Source organism: Neopsephotus bourkii, unplaced genomic scaffold (genome assembly GCF_033783945.1).
Source record: "Neopsephotus bourkii isolate Nb327-2 ecotype Australia unplaced genomic scaffold, CSIRO-AGI_Nbou_v1 NB_1107, whole genome shotgun sequence".
Lineage (NCBI taxonomy): Eukaryota > Metazoa > Chordata > Aves > Psittaciformes > Psittacidae > Neopsephotus > Neopsephotus bourkii.
Window position 1 is genome coordinate 454,676 of NW_026901594.1, and position 26,327 is coordinate 481,002.

The window sequence follows — 26,327 nt, forward strand, 5'->3', positions numbered from 1 at the left end:
ATCCTTTTTTTTTTTTTTTTTTAATTCAGTGAAAGTCACTATTTTTTACCTCATCAATATCTGAGCAGGTAACTCCATTTCCTGTGAGTCCTTCAGGGCAGGGGCCACACTGAAATCCCTCTGCTGTCTCCATGCACCTGACTCCCCTGAAGCAGGAATTAACTTCGCATTTGGGTTTACTGCGCCTAGGAAGCTGAGTTGGAAAATTCACAGTTCCCAAACCTTTAATGCAGAAAGAACAACAGTTTCAGTGACTGAAACAAACATCCATTATGGCTTTTAGCTGGCAAGTGCTCTTAAGAAATCCCAGGGAGGCTGTGCAGCAGGGGCTTGGTCTTTCTGCACCACGCTGCTACCAGCTGTGCTGTGGCTGAAGAGACATCCTGCAGGGAATGGCCCAGGAGCTTGTTGTGTCCCCAGACAGGGGAAATTAAGGCTATTTTGTTAGATCCACATGCTTCTCCTGGCTACACATGGGAGGCTTCCTGCTAGGTTAGTCCCAGCACCGATCTGTTTCTGACCAGCAGGAGGAAACTGAAAGCCAGCGACCTCAGATGCCCCAAGGGACAAACACATTTCTCTGGCTAAATTGGCAACACTACCACTTCATAAGAAAAACAGTGCCATGACTTTTCAAGAGCACATCTGACAGTCTACAGATAAGAGGAATAAAGAAGCAGCAGCTGGCAGCCCTTGAACACACAGAAGGACATGCAAGTACACTGGCTTAGGTGCACAGAGACCAGCCCCAGGGAGCCACAAAGTTTTTTTGAGACTGGCAGGTGCTGAACCTTGATACTCATGCATGCAGGCCTTAAAGACTTCTCCTTTGGCACTTACACATAAAGGTTAATCTGGTGGAAGCTCAACTTGAGTTTTGATGAAGCTGACAGACTGAGAGAAGAAATAAACTGAAACGCTTGATGAATTTAAAGCCTTTTGCCCCACCCAGTGAGGGGGTATTCTGGTTTCTATATTGAGTGCATGTACGTCCTGATTGTCAGTCATGGAGGAAGTCCATGCAGTGGCATTTAGGAAAGCATTTATTGCTTCTATTTAGTGAAAAGATGGAGGCCATGTTTTGGGTCTTCCTGCTGTTCACCAATGACTGCCTACTCAGAATCAGATGACTTTCAGGTGGACTGCACAGGATCTTCCTCAGACTGACAATACCAGCTAGAGCAGAACACGATTCCTCCTTTGCTCTCCTACTAAGATTGTTCATAAGATTCCTGGCACGCATGGTCTCCCTCCCCAGGAACACATGGCACAGGTTTGCAGCAGAGCAAGAACTGACAGTACAGGGTGAGTGGTACTGCTTGATTTAGTAGGGGTTTATCCCCTGATAGACGATTATCAGGCCTATGGAAACTGAAAGCTTTTTCTCTAATAAAAATCCATTTTACATTTGTGTCCAATACATCTAAAACACTGAAAAGTAATATTTTTTAAGAGCACTTCTTAGAAACAACATAAAGCTATGCAATGAATACTAGTTTTTAAATGATTGTACATCTCATCGGATTGCCTGGAGTACCAAGAATACTTACCACATGCTTGGCACTCAGCTATGGTATTTCTCAGAAAAGTTGTTTCTTTGACCTTGAGGACATAGAAACCAGATGTTACTTGGATACAGGCAAGTTATTTTGCACCTGGCTGCCGGAGGAGCCATTATCATTCATCAGGGACTGTAGCAACAGGACAAGGGATAATGGGTTCAAACTAAGACAGGGAAAGTTCAGGTTAGATACAAGGTAGAAGTTATTTACTGTGAGGGTGGTGAGGCACTGGAATAGGTTGCCCAAAGAAGTGGTAAATGCTCCATCCCTGGCAGTGATCAAGGCCAGGTTGGACAGAGCCTTGGGCAACATGGTGTAGTATGAGGTGTCCCTGCCCATGCCAGGTGGATTGGAACTAGGTGATGTTAAGGTCCTTTCCAACCCTAACTATTCTATGATTCTATGATTTCTTCCCCAACATATCACTTTAACCATGCAATATAGATAGTCTATCTTGATATAGATGTTCTTTATACCATAAAATTAAGGGCAGTGATAATGGTTGCTATACTTCAGCCATCATCAACAGACCCTTAGGAATAACATACTTAACCAAAGGCTTGTGCCACCATGTTCTGATATCCACAAGCAAGTGAAACAAACATAAGTTCAGTTCTGATAGACCTACCTCTACCTAACAGCAAGCTAGGATGGTTACTCTAGTTCCTTCCCACTTAGGGCATAAGGCTTTCTGTATCTGAATAAGCACTCCTACATTCAGTGATCCTCCATAGCAATCACAGGGTACCAGGACCTATACGGGTTTTTCTTCTCCACCGTGTCATACCTCTGAGGCAGTGAATTCTAAACAGGAGTTCATTGCTTACATGAATTTCTCACTGACTCTATCAAAATTAGCAAGCTTGGGATATTTCACACTGAAGCCTTTATACAGTACCTGTTGCCTGAGAAGGTCTTTCACATCTCCCAGTATCTGGTTCATCTGCATCATCTGACCCATTAGCTGCCTATTAAAATCACCTGCAGGGAAACAGCAATGAGAAAGTGTGCACACAAGTCTCCCTTGTTTGCCATGATAATTTTGAGGTACAAGATGGAAACACCATGAAGAGCTAAGGAGGGCAGACATTACTGTTACTTAAGCCCTGTAGGAATTCTTAGACCAAACACAGTATCTATTTCCAATTTTTATGGTGATTTGCATACTTAAGGGTTTTTCTGGACTGAGCTCCACTGTGTATCACAAAACCAGGCAAATCAGAAATCTCTCCATGGAGAGAAAACCACTCTGGTTTTCTATCATTATTTCAATGCCAAGGCTCTCTAGTAGGGCCTAGCACCACTAGGAACTAATGCCACCAGTACTACTGGTTCCCTCCATGCCTGAGACCAATAACCTTAAGTGAAACCTTAGGTTTTCAAGCTTATAGTGGTAACCCATTTGGGGCGGGAAGGCAAGGTGGGCATGAAGTATCTGAGCATACAATGGGAAGTCATCCTTTATAAGTGTATTCCATGTCACCACAGTTGATTCCTGCACACTTTCAAAGTGAAGTTACCCAGCTTTCTGAGCAACCTCATTGTGCAGCTCTGACCATGCATCAGGAGTGCCTGCTCTGATGGAAACAGTCCTTTTAAGACCTGCAATTGGCTTTTTTTCCAAAAGGCAGCTCATCACACTGCACACACGTTTCATGGCTGCCTTTGCTTCTAGGAGGTGCAGAGTTTGCATGAATTCTCAACATGCTATGAATTCACACCAAAGCCAGTTCTCAATAACAAGCAACAAATTAAAGACCTCCAAGATAAGACCAAAAGTTACATCAGTCCATGAGCCAAGATCACAAGACGCCCACCTGTTAAATGAAATACTAGTTTTGACCGAGTGACAGAAGAGTAGCAGAGAGCATGGTTAGTACATTAGCTTGTAGTAGCTTCTGCTTGTAGCTCACTTCTGATTTTGTAGCTCTCTTGAGCAGCCATTTTTTTACTTCTCTAGGTCTGTATGTCTAAACAAATTTCACAAATATATGCTCTTTTGCATTCTAATCAGGCAGGGTATTTTGATATTACACCCAATGGCTTCAGGGAGGTTTATTCATGTGTCAACTCTTGTGAGTACTTAAAAATTATGTGAAAAAATGCTTTTCTTATCATTTACCTTACTGTTTCAAACTTCAAACCATGTCTAGTGGGAATTATCCTACTCCTAACATACTAAGTTTTCTTCATTTCAGACATTCTCATCGAAACACTGAATAAGTTTAAAAACTAGTGAACCACCTGTTCCAGAATCTGCCCCTGTTCTAGTCCCAACCTTGTTTTATTTTTATCTGTAAGGAAGGCACAAGAATTTAGGATCATGGATATTTCACAATCCCACACTGGAACTTTGGCACACAGGCTGTCGGGACAGATTGCTAGGGTCTGTTCATGTTTTGCTTGGGGTTTTCGTTGGTGTTGTTTGGTTTCTGTGTGTGTGTCTGTGGTTTTTTGTTTGTTTGTCTGCAGTATAGACTCATAGCATGGTTTGGGTTTGAAGAGACCATTAAAGATAACCTAGTCCAACACCTTTGCCATCGCAAGGACATATTTCAGTAGGTTAAGTTTCCCAAAGCTCAGCCCAACCCGACTTCAAACACTTCCACTGACAACTTCTCTGTGCAACATGTTCCACCACAGGGCCTTGGATTTAGAGGGGGCACCAGCTCTATTGCACAGCTAATTGTTAGAGGCAGGACAAATGCACAAAGACTAGCTTGTGTAAGTACAGGCCACAATGAAATGCTTCACAGATACTTCTACCTTTCTTAGGAACAATACTGGTTCATGTACCCTACTTGCGCCCACTTGGCAAAGTCAGAGTCCTGAAACATCATTCAAAGAGACTGTGGTTACCTGGGAAGAGATCCAGCCATGATTAAATTACAGGTCACGGCTGACAAGAGGTTTCCCGTCAGCCTATAATCCTCCATCAAAGAAGCTACATATAGAAGTTGCACATGGAACTAGAAGAGGCAGGTTCAAAGTAAACAGAAGAAGGTATCTCCACAGACATGATGAATTTCTTACCAGGATACATTCTTAATCAAGCATTCAAAACTGACTGCACAGACTCATGGAAAGAAACATATATAGTGTCAGTTTAAAACCAGCTGGCAACTGAGTACAACACAGCCACTCACTCACTACCCTCTACTTTCTACCTCCCTGGGCAAGATGTGGAGGAAAACTGAACGAATGTAAACCCGGTGGGTTGAGGTAAGAACAGCTTAATAGCTAAAGTAAAATGTAATACTACTACAACTAAGGGAAAATTAAAAGGTGAAAATAAAAAAAAACCTCAATAAACACAAGTAACGTACAATACAGTTGCTCACCACCCACTGACCAATACCCAGCCCAACCCAAGCAGCAATCAGCCCCTTCTGGGTGACTCCCCCAGTTTATATACTGGGCATGATGTGCTGTGGTATGGAAAATACCCCTTTGGCTAGTTTGCGTCAGCTGTCCTGTCTCTGCTCCCTCCCAGCTTCATGTGCCCTTCCTCATTGGCAGAGCATTAGACTGAAAAGTCAACAACTAAAACACTGCTGCATTACCAGCATTATTCTCAGACTAAAGCCAAAGCACAGCACTGCACCAGCTGCTAGGAAGAAAATTAACCAGGACGAGTACAAAACACAAAGACTCCATCTCTGAGGGAGGGCTCTATATACTATGAAGTGCTGGAAAACAGGACAGCACTCCACTCTTAATTCTTGTCCTTGGGTCTATATTGGCATACTCTCTAACACTAGCTAGGTTAGAAGAACCTTTGGTCTGGTGCAACATGCTGTGTTTTTTAACCTATGTCAGATTCAGGTACCCTACATGAACTAGATGACCTCCAAAGTTTCATTCTGACCTGAATGATCTTATGATGATGATTATATGCAACATACTAATCTCATTTACCAAAGGACCAACCACAGCTTCTCTGCAACCTGTTCCAGTGCCTCACCACCCTCATAGTAAAAGAATTTCTTCCTAATGGCTAATCTAAATCTCCCCTCTGTCAGCTTAGAACCATTTCCCCTCGACCTGCCACTACATACTCTTGTAAAATACTCCTCTCCAGATTTCTTGCCAGCAATTTTTAGGTACTGGAAGACTGTTATAAGGTCTCCCCTGAGCCTTCTCTTCTCCAGGCTGAACAAACCCAGCTCTCTCAGCCTCTTCATAGAAGAGGTGCTCCAGCCCTCTGATCCTCTTGATAGCCTCCTCTGGACATGCTCAAGCAGGTACACATGCCTCTTATGTTGCGGGGCCCAAAGCTGAAATCAGTACAGCAGGTGGGGTCTCATGAGAGTGAAGAGGGGAAGAATCGCCTCCCTTGACCTGCTGGTCACACTCCTTTTGATACACACAGTTTCTGGGTGGCAAGCGCACACTTCTGGGTCACGTTGAGCTTCTTGTCAACCAGCACCTCCAAAGTCCTTCTCCTTGGGGCTGCCCTTCCTGTAATTGTGCTGGGGACGGCCCTGATCCAGGGGCAGGACCTTGCAGTTGGCCTTGCTGAACTTCCTAAGTTTTACATGGGGCCCACCTCTCAAGCCTCTGCAGGTCCCTCTGGATGGCACTCCGTCCCTCCAGTGTATCAATCAAACCACACACCTTGGTGTCATCAGCAAACTTGCTGAGGGTGCGCTCAGTCCCAATGTCCATGTCACCGAGAAAGATGTTGAACATGATCAGTCCCAACACCAACCCCTGAGGGACATCACTTGTCACTGGTCTCCCCTTGGACATAAAGCCATTGACCACAACTCTCTGAGTCTGTCCATCCTTATCCACCGAGTGGTCCATCTGTCAAATCCATGCCTCTCCAGTTTAGAGACAAGGATGCAATGTGGGACAGTGTCAGATGCTTTGTACAAGTCCATACAGATTATCTGTCACTCTTCCTTTACCCACCAATGTTGTCTCCCCATCATAGAAAGGCACCAAATTTGTCACATGATTTGCCCATAGTAAAGCCATGTTGGCTGTCACCAAACACCCTTATTGTCCATCTCCCATAGCATACATAAACTATTAGGAGGATCTGCTCCATGATCTTGCCAGTCATTGAGGTGAGACTGACTGGCCTGTAGCTCCTGGCCTCTTCCTTTTTCTCTCTTTATAAAAGTGGGGGTAATGTTTCCCCTTTTCTAGTCAGTGGGAACTTCACCTGACTGCCACGACTTCTCAAATATGATAGATAATGGCTTGGCAACTTCATCTGCCAGCTCCCTCAGGACCCACAGATGCCTCTCATCAGGTCCCATGGACTTGTGCACCTTCAGGTTCCATTGATGGTCTCAAACCTGATCTTCTACAGCAGGCAGTTCTTCATTCTCTCAGTCCCTGCTTTTTGTCTTCTGCAACTGGGCAGTGTGACTGGAGCTCTTCCCAGTGAAGACAAAGCAAAAAAGTCATTGAGTACCTCGGCCTTCTCCATGTCCCAGGTAACCAGGTCTCCCGTTTCCTTCCACAGAAGTCCCACACTTTCTGACATCTTCCTTTTACCCTCAGTGTACCTTCAGAGGTTTTTCTTCTTGTCCTTAACAAGGACAAGTTCTCCTTGTTGTCCCTGGTCAGATTTAATTCTGTGAGGACTTTGGCTTTCCTAACTTGATCCTGGCTGCTCAGACATTTTCTTTGTATTCCTCCCAGGCTACCTGTCCTTCCGTCCTCTGTAGGCTTTCTTTTTGTGTCTGAGTTTGTCCAGGAGCTCTTGTTCATCCACACAGGCCTCCTGGCATTTTTGTCTGACTTCCTCTTTGTTGAGATGCATCACCACTGAGCTGGCAGGAGGTAATCCTTAAATATTATTCAGCTTGCTCGGCCCCCTCTTCCCTCCAGTGCTTTTCCAAGCATTTTCCAATTAATACAAAACCACATGCTTTTACCAAGATACATAGGTCTCACATCCCTATACAGCTAAGAATTTGCATTCCAGGTTTTTCTTGCTGAAGGCAAATTGTGGTTGTCTGATATATTGCTTCTGTAAAAGGACACCATGAAGTATATACAAAGTGCAATGCAGCTGAGTTAATATTGCTGTTGGAACATTTGCGCCTTTCCTTTGGTGGATTTGACTATGTAGACTTTGAATATATTCATGCAAGTTGTTTTATCATTAATATGATACTAATTCCACTTGAAGGTAATAAGCAACTGAATCTGAGAGGCTCAGAGCAAAAAGTTATAAATGCGAAAGCTGCAAGTCTGCAATCCGGAAACCTCATTCACAGAGCTGCGAGTTTCTAGAGGAGGAAACACTGAATTGTCCCTCCTTTCTATGTGGAAATGTCTGTTGATTTAGGGGAAAAAGACAGACCTTTGATGATAAAACTCTATTTTTTGCGTAGGTATACATGTTAACGAGCAAGAAAACAGAAGCACATGCAATTGAGGATTTAAATAATTAAAAGGCAAAACAGATTCTGTTACTGCTGCACACTACTGACTCGTACGTTCGTATAATATACTCAGGATGCCCTCATACAAAATTTGTGTATCTTGAATCTATTTTAATCAAAACTATCAATTTTGCAGGGTTGCCGGGGTTGATGGGGTGGGAGGGTGTGTGCAAGCATGGGAGGCAGGAAATGGTGTGAGAGAGAGAACTTCTTAGTGATCCCCTTTCAAACCTGGCACTCACTTCTCCCCCTGCCCAGCTGTCACATATTAACATACTGCACACAGTGTGAAACCATTCTTCTCCCTCACACCCACGGCAGGATGGCAGACAAACAGGGACTAGGAAGGACTAGAGGTGGGGCAGTCTACCCCAGGTTTACTGGGTTGAGAGGTTACAGAGTACCCTTGCCCATCACAGGGGATTTTTCACCCATCTCCTGGGGACCTGCAGAAATCTCAGTATGCTTCAGCTCCTTCCTCTCCTCCCTGTTCCCTGCTCGGTCTTTATAATGCTCAGCACGTGCAGAAAAGGAACGGGTTCTGAAGCATGTTTCCAGTCCAGCAGGTGACACAAGCCTTAGCTAACTCGCAGCAGGCCTAGTGGCTGCCTTGTGATGGCTCTCCCCTCCTGCACCCATGGGCTGGGCAGCTGTAGCACCAACATGCTCTGCAGTCTCCTGTGTCCTTCTTCACGCCCCATTCCTCCCCTCTCAGGTACACTCCAGTGATCAAAATATGAATACTGGCCATTGTGCTGTACATTGACAGGTCTTGCTACTCTATCTACCTATTTTCACTAAGCCTGTAGCAGTGTATCACACTTAGGACTGCTTCCTGTCTGCAACTTGAATACTTAAAATATTATGAAGTTGACACCAATAGATCAGATCACAAACGTCTGTCTTCTAAATTAGGCTAAAAGTCTCTTTTAATCATTAAGACTACTCCTTCACTAGGAACACTCCTCATTGCTTTATCACCAGCAACAGTGACTGTTTTTTTTCCAAACGGAGCTATTTCTAAAACATTCGCAGGAAATTATCATGGCTGTAGTTCAGTCAAACAACTGTTATTACTTATCTCTAGAGTTTCTCCACATTTTTAATATTCATCACATTAGCTTCTTGCACTGGGATCCTAAGGAACAGTTTAAACTTATGGCTCCAGGCCTTACCAGGGTACTGAGGAACAGGTTCAATTTGTTGAAGAAAACAATCCTGCAGGTTCCCCACTTGGGCAAGTGTTCCTCCAGTTACCAGCTTCAGCTCATCTAGTGCATCCTGGAATCACAAGAAAAACAGAGTCCACAATTCTGGGACAATGGAAAAAGCGTGAAGTATTAGACAAAGTAAATTATTTTTTTAGAGAGGTTGTCCATTTCCTGAGCAGGGCTCTTACACCGTCCCCTTCAGGACCACCCATCACCATCTGAATTGTAATAAAATTCCTAAGCTTTGCCTTGCAGACTTTCACATAGCTGTGGTTTTATTTTGAACTTTATTTTTTTTTACTATTCTGATTCATATGATCTCACGTACCAGAAGTTCACATATTTTTATACCCGTGACATAGAAGAATGATTTTTTTGTTGTTGTTGTTGAACTGAATACAAAGTAATCTTTCCGCCACCACTCCCAGTCAGGTTTACACTCATGTAAGGAACGTGGACAGCTTAGCAGTTCTCCATATAAACAGGATCATTTTCAAGCCCGAAATGAAACAAAGCAATGGGGCAACCCTGGAGGCAGTATTCCTTTGCACCTCCTAATGCATATTTTGCATCAACAACAATGGAAGCTGTTTGTAGAAGACACTGTTTACCTCAGACTGTTGATATGGAGGTGACAGGAAGCTATGCGAACCTCAGACAGAGAAAAAAAAAGAAGCTGTTGTAGTCAAACAGACAGGGACTGGTCCCTTACACCATGTGAGTCCCCCTCTTCTTTTGCCTTTTTAGTCCATGTGGCTTATCATGAAGCATAAAGCCACATTACACAGCCAAGGGTTGCTCATACTGAACAGCTGCTAAAAGCTGATGAAGAGCTGCCATTACTGCATCAGGTCAATCCTTGCAAAAGGTTAAATCCCCAAGAAATTTAGCCTGAAATAAGGCAGGCAGCAATTTATTATTTTTTTTAATAAGCTAAAAAAATTGTGTTTCAAACAAACAGCATAACTTTTATTACGGGGTTCAATGAAACTAAGGTTTCACCTGCTCTGTATGGAACTTATATTATTTCACAAGTTAATACTCAGGTTACTGAAGCACATTGTACAGAGCTTGGCCACTGCATGGGCTGAGGTCAGGAGACAGTGATACAGAGGATCCCTGGTGATCCCTTTAAGTGCTCAGCCTGCTCCCAGCTTTTCCGCTCACCTGTGGCTTCTCCTGGAAAGTGCGCAACTCCACCACCGCCAACATCTGAGACAGCGCTGAAAACACTTTTGGCAGGTCCTGAATAGCACCTACTTGCAGGCAGTCCAGATACAACTCTATTGTGCTTGATCCCTGCTGCAGGCCACTCAGCCATAAGATGACAGCATGGGGTTTCCCATCAGCCAGCTGGACATTGCTAAAGATCACTGAATTCAACCTCCCATCACTCTTCAGATAGCGCAGCACCACTAGTACAAAATACACAGAAGAACTATCATTGTAGCAGATAACCCAAGGTTGGTCAAGGAAGGTCATGTAAAAATCTGCAATTCTTCTGGTATATTTCCACATGTCAACTTTTGTAAATCCATTCCATATGCAGATATAAATGGTAATAACAAGTGAGTAATAATAAATGAGACATCGACTTTCAGAGCAGGATTACCAGGAATCTTGCATGACTCCCCGTCTTTAAAGCACTGCTGCCTGCAGAGTGTGTTTCACTGCTCTGCCCAGGCCCCTCTAACTGGCTTAGCCAAAGTCACTTTACAGGCCAAAATGTGCCAAAATACAAGTTGTAAAAGTAAAGGGTGCAATGGGCTGCTTGCAGTCAGCACTTTGGCAAGTACATATCTGATAGACCTAGAAATATTCTGCAGCAGAAACGTACGACTAGAAAAATCAGTTTCAGTGATTCATATTGCACTGAGTGAGGCCATCTGATAGTGTATCCAAATGCAGCATTAAAGAAACCAAAGGAAGCATGAGTCCAAGCCAGTAACCAGCATGTCTCTGCAACAAACAGTAAAACCCAAATATAATGCAGAGAAGACATATTCCACCCCTAGAGATGACTAAGTCCCTTCTCAACTGTTTTTAAGGCATTACTGAAAGACCTACTTGATAATTCACACAACAAATTTTCATTTTCTGAAGTAAAATTCACCTTCAGAAAAACACAACAACAAACAAAAACTTGAAGCATAATATTGAAAAACTGTCTCTTTCCTAAGGAAATTGGATTGGTAAGCCAGGATCCGCAAGCTAAATCCCTCAGACCAACCAGCTAGTTCTCTCTACAAAATCTCTCCCAGGCTCTGCTAACGCATATCTTCAGAAGCAACAAGCTGAGTGCATCTAGAGAGTATGTAACTGCTCTACACTGTTAGTCAGACCTCGTTTCAAAGATCCCACTGATCACTAGCCTGCATGTCTCTTATTTTCTCATTATAAGTTATGTGCATTGAGATGTCAAGGTGCACAAACGATGGGCACCTGAACAGTTAAGTACTGGCTCTTGTGGATATCTCTTTGAAGTCCAGAGGGCTGCTACTACTGCATCAAGGAAGAGCTCACAAATACTCTGACCTTCATAAAGCACCTATGCTAATATGAGCTAAACTACAAAATCTATAGATAGAGTGAAGGGAAAATCTTACTAGGTTCAGAGCTAATAACACCTACTGAATTCATCCCATTTCTATTCATTTAACAAATTGGCTTACCATCTCTCAACTACTAATGTACCCTCTTTGATGCTGCCATACCTGTTTGTTGGTGACCTTCTGAGTTAGTGAATACATGTTCTCAACTATTTTTTTAATTGTTCAGCCTAATGATTAAAAGAATCCAGATTTATACCAGCATAAACAGGTCAGGGTATGTCTCCATCTTTAGAGTCTATGCTACTGCTAATGTTCCAGAAGCTGTGATCAGTATCAGGAAAATTTTTACTGCTGTCTATGTCAAGACACTGCTAGAGCTGAGATTTCTACAAAGATGCACGAGGTCACTTGTAACTTGCTAAAAGGTAGCATTTCTTGGCAACCTCAAAGGTCTGGCAGGATAGAACACCTTGAAGGTGTTATATTTGTGTGAGTATTACGCACACCTGGTCATATGAAAGTAAGGTCTTTGGATCTTGGCCCTGCATTCAGAGTGACCAAACACAGCTGTAAGCTAAAAAAAGAAAGAAAAGATGGTGGCAGACATAATGGACCCTGCCAGAATAGTTTCAGGACAAGAAGCACTGGCTTGGAAGGTGGCTCAAATATTGCTTCCTCAGGCAGAGCCAAATATCCCTCTGGCAAACTAGAGTAGGCTTTCAAAGGGAGATTTTGCCTCTGCCTCTGTAAGATTTAACTCATCCAATCCTCTGCATTGTATGTTTGCTGCTATGATATTTGTCCTGGGTTCAGCAGTAGCAGTCATTTTTCTCCTTCTTGGTAGCTGGTGCAGTGCTACGTTTTGACTTTCGGCCTGGGAACAGAGCTGATAACAATGATGGTTTGGTTTGGCCAAGGACTTTCTGAGCCTCATGCTCTGCCAGGGAGGAGGGGAAGCTGGGAGGAAGCAGAGACAGGACACCTGACCCAAACTGACCAAAGAGGTATTCCATACCACAGCATGTCATGCCCAGGAGGTAACTGAGAGTTACCCGGAAGGGCAGTGGACTGCAGGGTTGGAGGAGGTATCGGTCAGTGCTTGGTTGGGCTGGGGGGGCAAGCTATCAGTCTGCTGGTGCTGAGGTGCTGTATTCTCTTTCCTTGTTATTTCCTTTATCATTACTATTATTGGTGGTAGCAGTAGTGATTTGTGTTATATCTTAGTTACTTAACTGTTCCTATCTCAATCCGTGGGAGTTGCATTCTTTCTGATTCTCCTCTCCATCCCTCCAAGAGTAGGGGAGGGCAAGAAGGGGGGGGAGTGAGTGAAAAAGCTGTCTGGCTGGGTTTAAACCATGACAGATATTCTACGCTGACATTCATTAGAGTAAGTGGCTCACTTGTACCATTTAAGAAACAGATTTTAAATGAAATTAGTAATCCTGCAAGTAAATACGAACTGCTTCACAGAATTGTTGTTACATCACTGTTAAGCACTTACTGCTGTTTATTCTGTAGCAGAATCATTCAAAAAAATCCCCACCAATGCTATTTGCCTCTGAAAAGTACATTGGTCTAACCAAAACAAGTTGAGCACTTGCCCAGTAATTCAGACCTGTGCTTTAAAAACATTTAGGCGCTACAGACATTTTACTATCAGATATACCACAGCAAAACCAGAACAAACCATTTGGATCACAGCTCTCAATGTGGCACTTAATAGAGGATAACTAAGGCCTGCTTTGGGCTACTCAGATCAGATTTAGGTGCATAAGGGAAAATACCATGCACAGGAAGCACTATGCATATGGGCACCCTTCCAAAAGTATGGATATTTAGACCCTGCATTTTGCTAAGATGGCAACATTGCCTGACCACTTAAGTGGTGATCTCCCATCTTGAGAGGATCACAAACAGCCCCCACACCTCATACTCTCAGCTCACACAATGATTTCCTGGATGCAGTTTAATTTATTGTATAAGGTAGCCATACGGGATACATGACGCTTCCAGAGAAATCACCTGTGTAAATACCAACTACTACTCACAAACTACCATATACCTTCAACAAGGTATACTGAAGCAATAAGGAGGCAAAGAGACCTTTACAACTGGCAGGTTACAGGTCTTCCCTGTCAACTCAACCCTGGTCACTGGCAGGACAAGTTTCTTTATGTTGTTGCCTATCTATATGCCACCATCCTGTCACTTCTCAAGCGTCACCAGACACTTCTCAAATACAACACTAACATACCGAGGACAAAACTGAAGGAAACCACATAACCTTTCCCAGTACATCTCTTCTGTCTGTTAAAGCATATCACTAACAATCAGTTATGCAGGTATTCTTGAATGTCAGAAGAGTTTGATGTATTCACAATTGTATGGATATAGACGTATTTCTGTGTACACCTATGCAAACCTATATATAAAATTTACACACATAATTCTGTGTGTATGAGAGGGAGGCAGTCAGAAAGGGGATGTATGTGTGATCTATCATTTCTTTACCAATTAGGTAAGTCAGTGTTAGGAAATGTGTGACACTGATAAGACTGTGGCCACCCCCAACACACACACAGGACAAATGCTCTTATTCCCCACACTCAGAAGGACTTTGGCAGACCTGATGAAACTTCCAACATTACATCTAACTCATTCCCCTACATTTCCCAAGTAAAAGGTGGGCTTTTCTTCAGCACACAGAGTCATTTTCCTATCTATGAACTAAAGTTTACCAGTAGAGTTTCTCAGTATACTGTACTTAGCTACCCGCTTACAACATCTGCAGCAGCAAATTATCATGGCAGTAGTGAAGTCAACAGCACAACACTAATTTGCATAATTCACCAATTTTTCACTGAATCTTAAAATTGCAGTATATCCTAGGTGTGGTCTAGACAGCAATGCAAGCTTTCCATATCTAAAAGTCTGCTGAAGTTCATACTCTTACTCCTGATTAACTAATTTCAATAAGCAGAGAACACACACTTGAATTCACCCAAAAGATCCTGCAAGTGCTAGGAATGTTCATCTTGCATAGTCAAATCTAACCTCCAGGGTCAGCAGAACAAAAACCTGCCCTTCATATGCATGAGGCGGCATGTGCGTGTGTCCCTCGCATTCTTGAGTAATAAGAACCAGTGATTGTCCCAAGGGGGAAAAGAAAATAAAGGGAACAAAAAAACAACCCACTCAAACAAAAAAAAAACAACAACAACCAAAAAACAAAGAACCAAAACCAAACAACAACAAAAAAAAAAAACACCAAAAGAAGCCCCAAACTGACTCCCTTCTCCATACTACATTTTTTAACTCCTTTCTCAGGATTGCTCAGAGCATAGTGGAGATACCAGGTGATTGTCAGGTCAGCTTACCCCTGGACAGGAAAGAGCAGCATCCAGCATGACGAACAAAAGAGAAGGGGAGTGAGGATATAACCAACAATTTTATCGGGGGGGGGGGGGTGGGAGGGGTGGGGGTGGGGCCGGGGTTGGAGGCTAAATGGTGACAGCATGCAACAGGAACTACTCAAGCATAAAGGTTAATCACAGTTTGCAAAATCCGTGACACACCATTAACTGTGGATTCAACAGTGGTTTTCTCCCCACAATACTTCATGCACACTTCAAACAACTCACCTTTATTCATCCGTCCCATTACTGTAAACTCAAAATACTTGCTGTTGTCAGCTGGTGAATACAGGCCAAATACGGTGGCTGTGCTCTTTGGCTGCAGTTTGAACGATGAGAGCAAGTACACATCATTCAGTGTAGGATCGCTAAGTGCTTGTTGCAAGAAGTTGGTTACCATTCTCTCATTGGAATATGGAAGAAGATCAAAAACTGAAAAATAAGCAAGTTTCAACAGCAATTTAAAAATGAAAATGACCAAAGAGGAATGCAGTCTGAAGCCAACCATTGCAGATTATACTCTCTTTGCTATTTCCATGTGGATATTTAAAAATGAACCCAAGTTGTCCTACCTAAAATAAATAATATGAAAACAAAAATTAATAACATCTTTAAAAATCAGCTGGTCCGATCACTCTGGCATCAGCAGGGACTTCTAAAGCAACCTGATCTAGTGAAACATGTCCCTGCACATGGCAGGGGGTTTGGACTAGATAATATTCAAGGGTCCCTTCCAATGAAAACTATTCTAGGAGTCTGTCAAAATATCATATAGATTTTGTTTCAATGGATTATCTTTTAGCAATTTTTTTTTTAAACAGGAAAGATTGTTAAGTTACTAATATAGAAATATCTAGTCTTCAAACTGCAGTACTCAGTATTTTCAGGTAGAGCTATGAAATTTTTCTCTTCTGAGGATGCACCTCAGCAGAAAGCTTTTTAACCTATTTCTGCTATCATAATCAGATGCTTGCATTCACGTTTTGTCCTGGGTTGAGCAGTAGCAGTCATTTTTTCTCCTTAGTAGCCTGTGCAGCACTGTGTTTTTTTACTTTTGGCCTGGGAACAGTGATGATAGCACCGGTGTTTTTAGTTACTGCTCAAATGTTTAGTCTGGCCAAGGACTTTGTGAGCCTCATGCTCTGCCAGGGAGGAGGAAAAAGCCTGGAGGAAGCAGAGACAGGACACCTGACCAAACTGACCAAAGAGGTATTCCATACCACAGCACGTCATGCCCAGGATGTAACTGAGAGTTACCTGGAAGGGCTAGTTCACTGTGGGGCTGGACTAGGTATTGGTTGGTGCTCAGGCAGGTGGGGTGGGGAGAGTTATCAGTCGGCAGGTGGGGAGGTGTTATATTCTCTTCCCTTGTTATCTTGTTATTTCCTTTACCATTATTATTATTGGTGGTAGCAGCAGTGATTTGTGCTATACCTTAGTTACTAAACTGTTCTTAATTCAGCCCGTGGGAGTTGCATTCTTTTGATTTTCCTCCCCATCTGAGGATCCAGCATCAAAAAATTCAGATTTCTAGTGTACTTATCAAGAACCATTTTGATGACATCTACAGTGCACCAATTAAAATTCTAAAAAGCAAGGTAAGCAATATGATGTTCATAAGCTCCTTCTCAGTTCACTGACATCTAAGAAGCTATATTACATAAATAAACTTATCTTTTCCTTCTGGCACAGATAAAGAAAAACAGAACTTACACACACACACACAAAAAAAAAAAAAAAACACAAAAAACCCCCCAAACTCCAAAAAACCCAACCCCACCCCAAAAAAAAACCCCAAACCCACACCCCCACATACACACACAAAAAAGAACAAACCTTGAAGGAATAGTAAAAGCCATTTAAAATTTTTCTTGCAATTTCTGCACAATGAATTAGTGCAAAGCATTATGACATACATATGACATTATGCAAACACGTATATGTCAGCTACCTCCCCTTACAGCACTGAAACATGAACTGGGGTTTTCCTCAATGTTCCTAAATCCATCATGGCTCCAAACTCAATAAACTATTCCGCTAGGTTTTTTGACAATCTCTATTTCAACCCACTGCTACTGAAGAAGTGTATGTATTATACCCTTCCAATAAAGTCTGATGAATGACTATGCACAAGTGTTATTTAAACATAATTGCCCATTTAGCCACTGTATACCACTGCCACTCCATAGGCCCATCAGAGCCGGGCATATTTTTTCTCCTACACCAGCAGAATACTCTAGAGCTGCCACCGGAGAAGAGCCCTAAACACCTGTCAGACAGCAAAAGCAGATGACAGCACATTGTGCCTTACCTTGATTGAAGCCTGTGGTTGTGCCACTTAAGTTTTCCAGGGCAAAAACCAATGGAACTTTGGATAGGTGTCCTTTCTACCCAGCATGACCTCAAAGCTGTCTTCATTGACTAAGATGATGGGGTCAGCCTACCAATGCAGTGTTTCCATATGCTACAAGCAGAAGGAGACTGAAGAGCACTCAGGACAATCCCATAGGCATACAGACCTACACTCAGCCATGGGGTATATAACCTTACATTAGGCCCTGGGTTCACACTGCTTTCACTGCTCATTCTGCATCCATTCATCTAGACAATAATGTAATTCCCCAAAATAAAGAGATTTTCCCCTTCATCTCATGAAACTATTGAAATACAGATCATTGCTTAAGTCTGCACTTGTATTGGGTCCAAGAATTCCATGACTATGGATAGTTTCCAGGACACAATACAGTAAGAATCAGGCCCTTGATTTGCATGCACTTATAATGCTGTTGTCAAACAAGTAAGAAACACGTATCTGAGATGGATCTGATCAAAGGACTTCTTTTTCAGTCAGTTCAGATTTACAGCATCCCAGGACAACTGCTGCTCCCACTGAAAACAGCGACCCAGACAGCAGAGGCAAAAGGCTGGGCATTTTATCATGTTCAGAGTACAAAGAGCAAAGCAATTGCCCAAGCAAGAGACTGAAATGCAACTCACAACTATGTACAACAGCACTTTTCAGGTAATAATCATTCATAAAATAGACCTGTATCTTCTCAGCTAGAGCACTGCAGTACCGTACATAAGTCTCAGACAGAATAAAATATAGCTATACATTTTATCTAACCCTTCTAGGTCTGTTGGCAGATTTTGTATCAATTTCTGTGAGACTAATTAATTTCTGCTACAGTCAAACACTTAAAAATATAGGAGAGATATTACTAAAGTAATGAATAAACACTGGCAAATGTCTGTCTAACCTCATGGAAAACGTTTGCCAAAACTTGCGTATAGAAACCAATGCTCAAACTGGTTTGGTAGTTGTGTTCTATAAGGCACAGTGCTTCAACTGGATCCTTCAGCACTGTGATATGGAACCCTCTCTTGGCATATTCCTACTGACTAGCATGTAGATGCAGTCCGTGTATGGATCCATCCTTAGTGTAAATTACACACATGCTAGCAAAAGTGGCTAGCAGAAGAGCAATGGGGTTATGAAAATTAATTTTATACCCTCAGTAGACGTGGCAGAGAGACAGCTCTTAGACCCTACAGAGACAATTGCCTGTTTGGAAGGAACAAGATAAAAAAACATTCACGAGGATTTCAGATTCAATTTTTAGAAGAATCTCATCTTTCTTTCTTCGTCTCTCTGGAACACTAGACTTAAATGGATAGAAAGGGACTGCCAGTGCTGTAAGGCACAAGCAGCTGTTTTCAATCCATGCAGGGAAAGTGAAGACTCGGGCATGCCTCTGAGCATAAGCATGCATACCCACGGGGCTAAACAGAGCCCACTCAAGAGACTGACCAGGAATTCTTTTCCTCACCTGCTTCCTGTGGTTTTTAGACAGGAGCTGCTCAACCTCCTGTGAAAATGCTAACAAGGGATCAGCTACACCTTGAGACAGCGGCAAACCACTCTGGAGATCTGCCCAAAAACATCAAGGCTACCCCTTCAGATGAGAACTAAAGACGGGACATAAAGTCCTAAGAGATGGAGTGAAATTAGTGGCACATAAGAGAATGGAGTTCAAAATAAAAGACTCTTTTCTTTCCCTTAATCCTGCTGCCATGTCACACCAGCTTTTTGAGACCCTCCAAGGCTCTCCGCTCACAGCTAACCATAATGACTGTAAACTTCACATTATTCAGCACTTTTCAAGGTTAAGTAATGATGGCTTAGCCACCTGGACTGAAACCCTAACCCCACTGCAACGGCTTCTGGTGACTGTTAACAAGGTGAACACTTTACATTGTTGAAAGTGGCACCTTTCACAGCCCACTGCCCCTTACAAGCTGGAGGTCTGCCTCAATTGGGTTTTTTGGTGTTTTGTTTTTTTTTTTTTAAAGTATGGCAATACCCTACTTCTCAATATAACAATTTTCTGAAATGTTTTTACATCAGGAAGGACTTTAATAAAAGCTTTTGGTAATACAGGTAAATTAATCTGATTGGCTATCTTTTAGATCTGCTTCACTTAAACAAGGAATGAAGTAGCCGACTGAAATGTCAAAGATCATTTCGTAAGACAATGGAGGGGTTAAAAACGCAGAGAGAAGAACGCACATTTCTAAGGCTCCCGGAGCAGCATCAAGTTACGGTACCTGCTGCATTTGGTAGCTGAGCTGGTTCCAGTCAGAAGCTACTGCTGGATAGCAATACCACACACTTTATGCATGCTCTAAAATAAAGATTTACTATCTGCATAATATTATCGAAGTAATTCTGGATTTGAAAGGTAATATTTTTCTTGTGTACTTTATTAAGTAGTTTTCCAAGGAGTTTTCCTAGCTTAGCAACTCGCCTCTCGAGAGAACTTGAAACCGAAGAAGCGCCCTTCAGATATTCAACACACCTACCAGCACCTCTATAAAACCAGAGCATCTTTTGCTTACTTTAGGGGGACGGCTGATGGGGAGGCTACACCTACACCACCACCACCACCACCACCACCTCCTCCACCTCCTCCTCCGGGTCCCCCTTGCGGGCCAGCCAAGGGGTCCAGTGCAGCCGGGGGCTCCCGCGCGCTCTCAGCGCCCCGCCGGCCAGCACAGACCAGGCTGCCCGCGACAGCTCCGGCTGCGGATGCGCACGTGTCTGCAGAGCTGGCGAGTCTCCACCGCCTTCCCTGCCGGCACAGGCTTCCTCCCGGCGCGACAAGGTGCTGCAAACCCAATGCCGTCCTGGATGGAAGAGGGGACTCTCAAGGGTGCTAAGCGGGAGGGAAGCAGGGTCGGCGGGGTGCTTACCTCGGGGAGCAGGCGAGGCAGCGCAGCCCGAGCACAGCTGCAGGGCGAGAGACAGGAGTAGCAGAGCGGCGCCGCGCTCACACCCCATGACGCGCAGGCCGAGGAGCGCGGCGCAGGACGGCAAACCTTCTGCTCCGGGCCCCCCAGTTTAAGGGCGGTGGCTCCCGGTCCGGGGAGGGACGGTGGCGGGCGGCAGGCCATTGGCCGGGGCTCCCCCTACCCCCTAAGCGGGGGGGGTAGGGCTGCGCCCGGGAAAGGCCGAGCCCTGAGGTGGTCCGAAAAGGAGGGAACGGTCGGGGGCTGAGCTCGGAAGGACTGGCGTTGGTGGGGGTCTACAGAGCATGGGCAGAGCCGAAGTTCAGAGTCACAGAATGGTTTGGGTTGGAAAGGACCATCTCGTTCCAAACCCCACTGCCACAGCCAGGGACACCTTCCGCTGGATCAGGTTGCTCAAAGCCCCATCCACTGGCCTTAAAGACTTCCAGGGATGGGGCAGCCACAGCTTCTCTGGGCAACCTGTGCCAGTGTCTCATCACCCTCACAGTCTTGCTGAGGTTCAGCAAAATAACGCCTGTCAGAATCCTGGTTGAAGTCTGCCCTTTGAGGAGCCCTGGAAACAGAAGCGTGTTTGATGGCACTGAATTCAAAACAGGTGGAGATGCATTGGTTTGTAGGTTTGGTCTTGGTAGGAGTTTAAGTCTTCCAAGAGTGTCACCAAAAGGGCCATGCCGATTGCACACCGGGCAGGCTGGGTTTCTAGAAGACTCTAACTTGCAAAGTGAGGAATGACTTACCTGCTCCTTCATTTCACTATGAGTTCAGGAGCATCGGGAGAGCTCAAACTGACTGGGTTGAGGCTACTGGAAAAGGTTGCTTAACAAACCCTCAGACCTGATGACTTTACCAAACTCACCTTTTAAAAAAACCTGCTGTTTTCAACTACAACAATTTTCAGTACTGTGTGTGCCCTGGGATGTCATTATCCTACTGTTTCCCCTTTAGTTCAGAAAATTCTAGGCTCTGCATCTCTGGTGTTTAGAAAGGATAGGAGAAAAGGAGGAAGTGAGCGAGTGAGCAAGCCCCTTCAGGGCTGAACAGTACCACCAGTATCTTCATGCCCACATGAAACCATTCATCAGGGAGCCCCCTGCTGACAAAAGGAATCTTCCACAAACCCCGTGGAGCTGACAGCACGTGGTGGGCTTCCCAACCTGCTGCATTGCTCTCTTTGTCCTGTTCTTCTCTGTGCCTCAGCCCTGCAGACTGTCACATCAGAAGAAACTCAGGAAGCCATGGTTGATCCCCTCATAGTTTGCTACCTACCAAGCACGCAGTTGCAATAGCTGTAACTGTCTGGTATCATTTACATCATAAAAAGAAAGGCAACAATAGGAGGGAAATTTTATGTTCAGTGAGAAAAACAGTATTGAATAATGTTCAGTCACCTTAGGCTTGGCGCATACAGCCAAGAAACAGCACACTGCAGGGCAGGGGCAGCAGGGCACACTGAAGGCCCTGTCCTCACACAGAGCACGAGGGCGGGCTCCTCTCCAGTGCAGCTGTGTTGAGATTTCCAAATACCTCCAGCTGGACCATACTCACCCTGTAGCTGCCTGCCCTGCTTGGTATATACCCTGTATCACTCCCTACTTTGTAGCTTCTCTGTGTAACAGAAACCATTCCTTCAGTTGCTCATTCCTTCCTCTGCCTATTGCCAGGCTGGATGGTGGTCCCCTGTATCCTGTGTATCCCAGCACAGAGCTACTCCTCCTCACGCTGCTGCTCTTCCATATACATGTCTGCACACAACAGGAAATGCCTTGCCTCCACTTCTACTACCTTTGCCCCTGCAGTGCTAAGTGACAGGATGACATGGTGGTGTCATTAGGCTGGCAAGAGAGCTGCACAATGGAGTGAGAAAAACAGAGCACTAGATGCCAAGTGCTCCCTACAGGGCAGGGAGAAAGAGGGAAGCTGAAAGGAGGTAGAGCAGGAGGCAAGGGTGTGGAATGAAAAAGGAAGGAAGAACTTCAAGTGCCACAAGCTCCCTAGAAGCTTCTGTCTCAGTTCAGAACTCCTCCCCAAGGTAAAGGACGGAGGCTGCACAGATGCTGCAGAGGTTAATACATGGAGCTAGAGCAGTGCTGATGTTACTCTACTATCTATTAAGGGGAAGACCTGCATCACCAAACAATATTCTTTGAAAACAGAGGCTTAAATGCCTGACACAAAAACATCTGCAAAATCATCACAGTTCTGTATTAAAGCATTTACTAAGCAGACAAAAGAAAGGGGATAAAAGAATAGTAAAATTTTGCTTTCACCTATCTAAGAGAACACCATCAATTATATATATTATATAGCAAATAAAAAACAGACTAGGGATAACGTAGGCCCCCTCTGGAATTTATCGGGAGAATTGGCTACACAGGATTTGGAGAAGGCTGAGGTTCTGAATGACTTCTTTGCCTCTGTCTTCACTGGCAAAGGCTCTGACTGCACCACCCAAGTCTTGGAAGGCAGACACAGGGACTGTGAGAATAAAGACCTTGGGCCCACTGTAGGAGAGGATCTGGTTCGAGACCATCTTAAAAACCTGAACATACACCAAGTCCATGGGACCTGATGAAATTCATCTGCAGGTCCTGAAGGAGCTGGCAAATGAAGTCCCCAAGACACTGTCCATCATATCTGAAAAATCATGGCAGTCAGGTGAAGTTCCTGATGACTCGAAAAAGGGAACTATAACCCCCATTTTTGAGAAGGGGAAAATGGATGACCCGGGGAATTACAGACCAGTCAGTCTCACCTCTGTGCCTGGCAAAATCTTGGAGCAGATTCTCCTGGAAGGCATGCTAAGGCACATGAAAAACAACAAGGTGCTTGGTGACAGCCAGCATGGCTTCACTAAGGGGAAATCCTGCCTGACCAATCTGGTGGCCTTCTACGATGGGGCTACAGAACTGATGGACAGGGGTAGAGCAGCTGATGTCATCTACCTGGACCTGTGCAAAGCGTTTGACACTGTCCCGCAAGACATCCTTGTCTCTAAATTGGAGAGACATCAATTTGATAGATGGACCACTCGGTGGATAAAGAACTGGCTGGATGGCCGCACACAAAGAGTTGTGGTCAATGGCTCAATGCCCAGCTGGAGACCAGTAGCAACTGGTGTCTTTCAGGGATAGGTGTTGGGACTGGTCTTGCTCAACATCTTTGTCGCTGACATGGACAGTGGGATTAAGTGCGCCCTCAGCAAGTTTGCCCATGACACCAAGCTGTGTGGTTCGGTTGATACGCTGGAGGGAAGGAATGCCATCCAGAGGGACCTTGACACACTTGTGAGGTGGGCTGATGCCAACCTTATGAAGTTTAACCATGACAAGTGCAAGGTCCTACCCCTGGGTCAGAGCAATCCCAGGCACAGCTACAGGCTGGGCAGATAAGCGATTCAGAGCAGCCCTGTGGAGAAGGACTTGGGGGTGCTGGTCGATGAGAAAATGAACATGAGCCAGCTGCACTGTGTGCTTGCAGCCCAGAAAGCCAGTCGTATCCTGGGCTGCATCAAAAGGAGCATGACCAGCAGGTTGAAGGAGGTGATCCTGCCCCTGTACTCTACTCTTGTGAGACCTCACTTGCAGTACTGTGTGCAGTTCTGGTGTCCTCAACATAAAAAGGACATGGAGCTGTAACAAATCCAGAGGAGGGCCACAAGGATGATGAGGGGACTGGAGCACCTCCCATATGAAGATAGGTTGAGAAAGTTGGGGCTGTTGAGCCTGGAGAAGAGAAGGCTGCGTGGAGACCTCATAGCAGTCTTCCAGTATTTGAAGGGGGCCTATAGGGATGCTGGGGATGGACTCTTCTTTAGGGACTGTAGTGAGAGGACAAGGGGTAACGGGTTCAGACTTAAACAGGGGAAGTTTAGATTGGATATAAGGAAGAAATTCTTTCCTGTTAGGGTGGTGAGACACTGGAATGGGTTGCCCAGGGAGGTTGTGAATGCTCCATCCCTGGCAGTGTTCAAGGCCAGGTTGAACAAAGCCTTGGGTGAGATGGCTTAGTGTGAAGTACCCTGCTCATGGCAGGGGGGTTGGAACTAGATGATCTTAAGGTCCTTTCCAACCCTAACTATTCTATGATTCTATTATTCTATACGCAACCATTTATTATGCCATTTATTTGAATTTATCAAAACATCAGAAATATTTTATTGAAAAAAGAAGAAAATCCCTTCTCTGTCAAAAATATTTGTTAAATAATTATAACTTATCAATTTTCACTTCTCATTTAATTACAGAGAAGTCTCTTGCACTGGTGCCTATCAACCTTATGGGAGGAGGGTGTTGTTTGTAGTATTTTATGTACTGGTTATTTTTGTGTCATATTCCATTCTTGCTCTACATCTGCTTATTCTTTGTGCTTATTCGCCAAGAATGCACATGGAAGCAATACTGGGAAATACAGCATGCTGCAGGATACAATATAACAGAAGGGAACCAGTTCACAGTATTTATAAACAGAAGCTTAAGTCCATGTTTAGATGAACTTAGCTAGTACACATAAAGCTCACTGCAGTTTTTCCAGTTTTCATTTCTGTGATGATTTTTATTATAGGAGAATTTTACAGATATACTCCTGAAAGGAATTTTGTGTTCAAGCACAACATTCTTTAAAGAATTTTCACAAAGTACAATGTTTATCTCCTGTCTGAAAGGGGCTATTTGACCTTATAATTGTAATTTTCAATAAAAACAATGGAATAGTAGCTATTGCCTTCTCACTTTTGTGTATTAAGTACATACTCCAGCTTAACCTACTGGAGGTTAGGATCTTGGATAAGAATCCAAATGTGATTATTAAGGCATTTTGTTTTTAAGCAGACTTTCATAAAGCCAGCAACATTTTGTAAATAACTTTCTTACAGAAATATATATGAGTTTAATTTCATATGTAGAATCTGCAGGTAACCTCAACTGTTTAAATATTTTTCCTGTTTACATAAATCAGTAAAATTCTAAGCATGCAGAATACACAGAAGCTACCAACATTACAGAATCTGCTTTGCAGAAATGTCCATGACTTGCTCAAACTTCAAGTAATGAGGCAGGGAAAGTGGAAAGGAATCCCTGCTGCTTAATTCAGCTTTCATATTTTGCTCTTAGTATGAATCAGGAGACTCACTGTTTTTATGGAATTATATGGATTATTAAAAATCAGGATTAATGGGCAAGAGTCAATTAAGATGTAAAGTCTTAGTTAATGAAAGCGAAATACCAGCTCTAAACCACATCCTTCCATATTTGTGACAACACTTCTGGGATTGATCCTGCCACATTTTCATAAAAAATTTGTAGAACATAGGGTTTCAAACATGGGTTTCAGAAGAAATTTTGCTTTTTCAGAAACACAGCTCTACTTTTTCAAGTCAATGCACATACCTATTCTCGATGCACCTATTAACTTTTCATTTACACTAATAGGAATTCCACTCAGGCAACCAAGAGGAAAAGTTCCTGAAGAGCTTTTGGATGGGTAATGGAAGATGCAGATTGCCTTCCATCTTTGCTCTGGACTCCAGTACAGCACAGAGATGAACTGGGCCTCAAGGCAATGAAAAGAAATTTTACTCTAACATTTACCTGCTAAGCCTCCTTGCAGCCTGCCTAAGAAGGTCCTGTCAGGCCATTCTCCTTACAGAAAGAGGTGATTGGGATCACAGCTGTTCACTGTTCGGAAATCTCCCTTGCACATCCCAGTGAGGGGATATGGCCAAAGCGAAGTACTCAGAGACAGTGACTAGAAGTTAGCTGGTCCCTGTAGGGCAGAAAAGAGAAGAAAGGTGTCCTTAAGAATATGTACCTCAAGTACTACTTTACAGAAAGAAATTTAGCAGTTAAAAAAACCCAACAAGTGAAATATAAAAATA

General features: G+C 43.8%; 1 protein-coding gene across 1 annotated transcript in view; it reads right to left on the minus strand.

The window, feature by feature from the left end:
- THBS4 (thrombospondin 4) overlaps window positions 1-21,032 on the minus strand; it is a 43,652-nt gene extending 22,620 nt beyond the window's left edge. The window contains exons 1-7 of the mRNA XM_061362267.1: window positions 20,399-21,032; window positions 15,374-15,577; window positions 10,348-10,595; window positions 9,145-9,250; window positions 2,461-2,543; window positions 1,551-1,602; window positions 50-222 (exon numbers count right to left, since the gene is read on the minus strand). Of these exons, the coding sequence (XP_061218251.1) occupies window positions 50-222; window positions 1,551-1,602; window positions 2,461-2,543; window positions 9,145-9,250; window positions 10,348-10,595; window positions 15,374-15,577; window positions 20,399-20,486 (954 nt within the window). The 5' untranslated portion in view covers window positions 20,487-21,032. The remainder of the gene's footprint in view (window positions 1-49; window positions 223-1,550; window positions 1,603-2,460; window positions 2,544-9,144; window positions 9,251-10,347; window positions 10,596-15,373; window positions 15,578-20,398) is intronic.
- Window positions 21,033-26,327: the final 5,295 nt, after the last annotated feature.